At 48.7% G+C, this 4667-nt stretch overlaps 1 protein-coding gene across 1 annotated transcript; it reads left to right on the forward strand.

Moving 5' to 3' along the window:
* The first annotated feature begins 522 nt into the window (after nt 1–522).
* Nucleotides 523–4150, forward strand: LOC125547631 (probable ubiquitin-conjugating enzyme E2 23). The gene is made up of 6 exons (XM_048711448.1): nt 523–1433; nt 1503–1572; nt 1618–2307; nt 2398–2523; nt 2690–3073; nt 3581–4150. Exons 1-6 carry the CDS (start codon nt 523–525, stop codon nt 4148–4150), a joined length of 2751 nt encoding a protein of 916 aa, XP_048567405.1.
* The last annotated feature ends 517 nt before the right edge of the window (nt 4151–4667 follow it).

Raw genomic sequence — 4667 nt, forward strand, 5'->3', positions numbered from 1 at the left:
GAAGAAACTATTGAGATGGGTTCTTCATCTCCCGAAACAGTGTACTTCCTTCTCTCCATCTACATTGCCATGGGACGGAGCTGCACGTCGCATGAGGCGTTTGGAATTTTCGATCGGGGGACGAGGAGGCGAACGCTTGCGAGACGCATATGATCTGTCCTTTTTTAAAAAAGAAAAGAATTGTGTTGCTTTTGTATAAGGAACAAAAATCTCATCCGTATAAGGCTAGAACTCAGGAGCCTCTTCTACTCCATATATAAAGCTTTCGTAGTGTGCGATCGATCTGTTGGAATTAATTAAGCAGGCCGTGGTACTTTTCTCCGAGTAGTATTATAGGAATTCTAATCCAATCCGTACGTGGCATAGCATATACCTAGCACCACCGTGCGTTTCCAGCCGGACGAGATCTAGCAAGCCTCCGGCCGGCGAGATCAGTCGACACCAGGTTCTGGCCGGAAAGCAATCGGCACGAAGCCGCAAGCTTCTGCTACGTACGCACTCTCGCCGGAAAAGTCGGTTACGATGGTCGTCCCCGCGGCGGCATCTCCCAATCTTTACTTGCTCGACCTCGTCAAAACCGGCAGCAGGTTCATCGACCGTGGCCTCGTTCTCGCGGACGGCCAGGTGGACAACATCTATCTCCCTGTCGACACTTTCAAGCTCCTGCGAATCGATGACAGTGTTGAGTACAAGAACGTCGGCGACATCAAGGTGGTCGACAGGAGCCACCTGTATCCTGGACAGGTGGTCGGGTCGGCATCCGACATGGGCGGCCAGATCGGCGTCGTCACCGGCGTCAACACCGTGCTCAGCCTAGCCAAGCTCGACAACAACGGCGTGCCGACCAAGGTCATCAGGGGGGTGTCCCCGTCTAGCCTGCGGCGCGTCAGGAGCATCAACCTTGGCGACTTTGTCGTGTTCGGGCCGTGGCTCGGCCGTGTGGTCGAGGTGTCCATCAACGTCGATGTGTTGTTCGATGACGGAGCCGTTTGCAGGATCAGAGACGCGGAGTCCACGAACCTGGCGAGAGTGCATGAAAGCGGCAGCATGGTGACCATGCATCGCCGCCAAATGAACAGTGTATTACACCAGGGGCAGCACGTCAGCTTGCCAGGCGCTTGTTCACTCTTCAAGGATGCTCGCTGGCTTAATGGGTACTGGCATCCTTACCGACAAGTAGGCACCATCATGAAGGTGGAGACGTCCGGCGTCCTCGTCTACTGGGTTGCATCCAGGCATTGTGGCACCGACAAGGGGCTAGTGGACGCATCCGCTCTTCCAGCCTACCAGAACCCAGACGATCTTACGTTCTTCTGCGCCTCGTACAATTGCTGCTGGGGGCTTGCTGACCGCTGTTTTTTTATAGAAACTAGTTCCACCAAAGAGGATGCAGCTTGTGCTCCTAATCAACACCATGATGATGATGATGATGATGATGATGATGATGATGATGATGATGATGATGATGATGATGATGATGATGATGATGATGATGATGATGTGGAGGAGGAGGAGGAGGAGGAGGAGGAGGAGGAGGAGGAATACAATGCATGCTCACAAGAAAACCAAGAGGTGTGTGAAGGAACAAACTCTCAGGTGGTACCACCCACCAAGCAGAAGGATGAGAGGTTTTATCGAAAGCAGCTAAGGAAGGTCGCCTTTGAGGGCCATAGACGGGTGCAACGGCCACAAGTCATGAGACATGTGGAGGTGGAGTTTCCCATGCTTGTCGCCGACACATGCACCACCGTCGACGTGCTGTGGCAGGACGGCACACGGCAACATGGCAGACCTTCATCGACCGTCGTTCCCTTTGGGATCTGGAATGAGCAAGAGTTCTTCCCGGGACAGCATGTTGTCGCCAACGTTTTTCCTATTAGTGCTGCCGTTGAAGCTACTGGTGACCATGATGTGACAACTACTAGTGTCAACAATGACATTGTTGCGTCCGGAACTGGACCAACGGTGCGTGTGGGCATCGTCAAGAGCCTGCAATACGAGGACCAGACGGTTTGTGTATCATGGTTCAAGACGTCAGGGCACCCAGATGAGGTTAGGGAGGTCGACTGCGACCAAACCGTCAGTGCTTACGACCTAAAATTGGACTCTAACCACTCTGCTTACTATGGTGATATTGTCATTCATATCCTACCATCGGGACCAACAGATGACGGTGGAAGTGCACCCTTGTTACGGGGAAACAAGAAGAAAAATGTCGTTCCCGCCGATATTTCATGGGTGGGGCGGGTAGTTGAATTGCCTAATGGGCACATCCAAGTCAAGTGGGGTGATGGTAGCATGTCAACGGTAGGTGGATAATTTCTAGTACCTTTCTCAGATCTACATATATGTTACGTTCTCTACTCAACTTTGTTGATTTGTTTTGGCGTGCTGCAGGTATTGCCCCATGAGATCATTGTCGTCAAGGACGAGCACTACATGGAGCTATTGCTTGAAATGGGCGACTGGGTAGAGGACGATGGCATCGATGACGCACCCAAAGAACCGCTTGCTGCCAACACGGTATATATCTATCTTTCGAAACATTGTCCACTTCAAGAAACAATGAGGTACGGGGACTATTTTGGTTTCTCCTGGTAGGCAGCAAAGTACTATTTATTCGATGATAAATGATTATATGGATGGATACACCTCAATTGATGTGGTTATATGTGTTATCTTATTTTAGGACATTGATCTTCAGAATCTGGATAATGATGTCGAAAGCGCCAGCCCGGCAATGTCAAGGACAAGCCTTTTAGGTTTTTCATTCCGGTCTTTGCTCCAATTCACCAGCGACGTGGTAGCTCGCGGTAAAGGGTACCTGATGAACTGGCCGCCCTCATCGTTGTCACCAAGCTCAGAGTTACCTGCGCCCACAAATGATGATAGTATCGGTGGTGCTACAATGGGGACCAACGGTGCTGATGTAGATTTGACCAGTCATGGTTTTGCCGGGGGGACGAAGGCTGCAGATGCTACCTGTTGCTGTGATGAATCGTTCAGCTTTCCACGTTTCGATGTACTGCAGATGAGCCCTCTGGATCACCACTACCTTGAGACTACGGACCAGGTAATTATATATATGTTAGAAAATGATGAAGAACGGAGGTAATTAAGGTTAGAGTAAGGGATGTTTACATGCACAGTATGGTTTGTCTAACGGTGGAATCCATCTTATGGCATTCCTTTTTTTAATGCAAAACTAAACTCTCTGACTTAAAATAAGTAAATGACCACACAACATGTTACAAGTCATTATAAAACGAATTTTACTAACTGTAGAACTTTAATCAATGCTCTGTTTTTTCAAGGAAATGCAGGGCACTGGTCGTGGGAAGAGTTGGGCCAAAACAGTACAAAAGGAATGGAAAATTCTAGAGAACAACTTACCAGGTATGTCAGTGCACCTGAAAATACACGGTCCATATGCTTGGTTACAAATGAATAGCCAACCATTTAATGTGCAGAAACCATCTACGTGCGAGCATTCGAGGACCGCATGGATCTGCTTCAAGTGGTGATGGTGGGCGTGAGCGGGACACCATACCATCACGGCCTTTTCTTCTTCGATCTGCAGCTACCTCTGTCATACCCGTCTGCCCCACCGCAAGTGTACTACCACTCCTTCGGCTTACGGCTCAATCCCAACCTCTATGAGTCTGGTACGGTGTGCCTCAGCTTGCTAAACACATTCGGTGGCGAGGGCACCGAGGTCTGGTCCTCGACGACATCAAGCCTCCTCCAAGTCGTTGTCTCCATCCAGGGCCTTGTCCTCAATGACCAACCATACTACAATGAGGCCGGCTATGGAACACTGGTCGACAAACCAGAGGGTCGCCGCAATGCGCTGCCCTACAATGAGAATGCTTACCTGCTTACCCTTCGGACCATGCAACATCTTTTACGTCGACCACCTCAGGGATTTGAGGAATTCATTAAGGAACACTTCCGCCTTCGGGGAAGGTTTGTGCTCAGGACATGCAATGCGTGGTTGCAGGGAAATAGTGTCGACAATGCCCATGACGCCGGAGCGAGTAGGAAGCGGTCATGCTCGGCTGGGTTAAGGCTTGCACTCAACAACGTGGTGCCAAGCCTCATGGCAGCCTTCACAGAGATCGGAGCCGAGGGATGCGAAGAGTACCAATAGCTATGAATCAAATTGCTATGTGCTGTGAGCAACTCACTAGAGAGACGAGTATGTGATGGTGAGACCTTTGCTACACCTCCAGATTAGTTTGGATTAGTTGAAATGAGGGCTACACAGATATATGATTTTTGGTGATGGTGGTGGTTTTGTAATCGTTCACTTTTTTGTTCTAAAACAATTTATACGTACTCCCTATTTGCTTTATTTTCTTGGTACACATAGGTTACAAATTTTGCTATTGCTTATTAATTCGTCTATGAAGGGAGGTCTGGTACGGTAAAGTGGGGAAATATGCTTCCCTTCCACAGCTATATAATCACTTCCAAAAGTAACAATTTTGGTTAGCATATAAGATGGTTCCAAAAGTAGATCATAGCCATGTTATAACAAATGTCAAATGAGAAATTGTTCTATACCTTCTCGTATTTGTCTAATGACAAATCATCATGCTGCATATATTATAACAAAAGTGAAGCTATGGGGCATCAGCGAGAATGCATGTAAACAAATGTTGAAC

This window comes from Triticum urartu, chromosome 3 (assembly GCF_003073215.2).
Source record: "Triticum urartu cultivar G1812 chromosome 3, Tu2.1, whole genome shotgun sequence".
Lineage (NCBI taxonomy): Eukaryota > Viridiplantae > Streptophyta > Magnoliopsida > Poales > Poaceae > Triticum > Triticum urartu.

Bases quoted from the DNA above. Each gene is read 5' to 3' on its own strand.
- LOC125547631 (XM_048711448.1), top strand. From the start codon at position 523: ATGGTCGTCCCCGCGGCGGCATCTCCCAATCTTTACTTGCTCGACCTC. The intron at 2,308-2,397 runs GTAGGTGGATAA...GGCGTGCTGCAG, and splicing joins GTGATGGTAGCATGTCAACG to GTATTGCCCCATGAGATCAT. The intron at 3,074-3,580 runs GTAATTATATAT...TTCGATCTGCAG, and splicing joins ACCTTGAGACTACGGACCAG to CTACCTCTGTCATACCCGTC.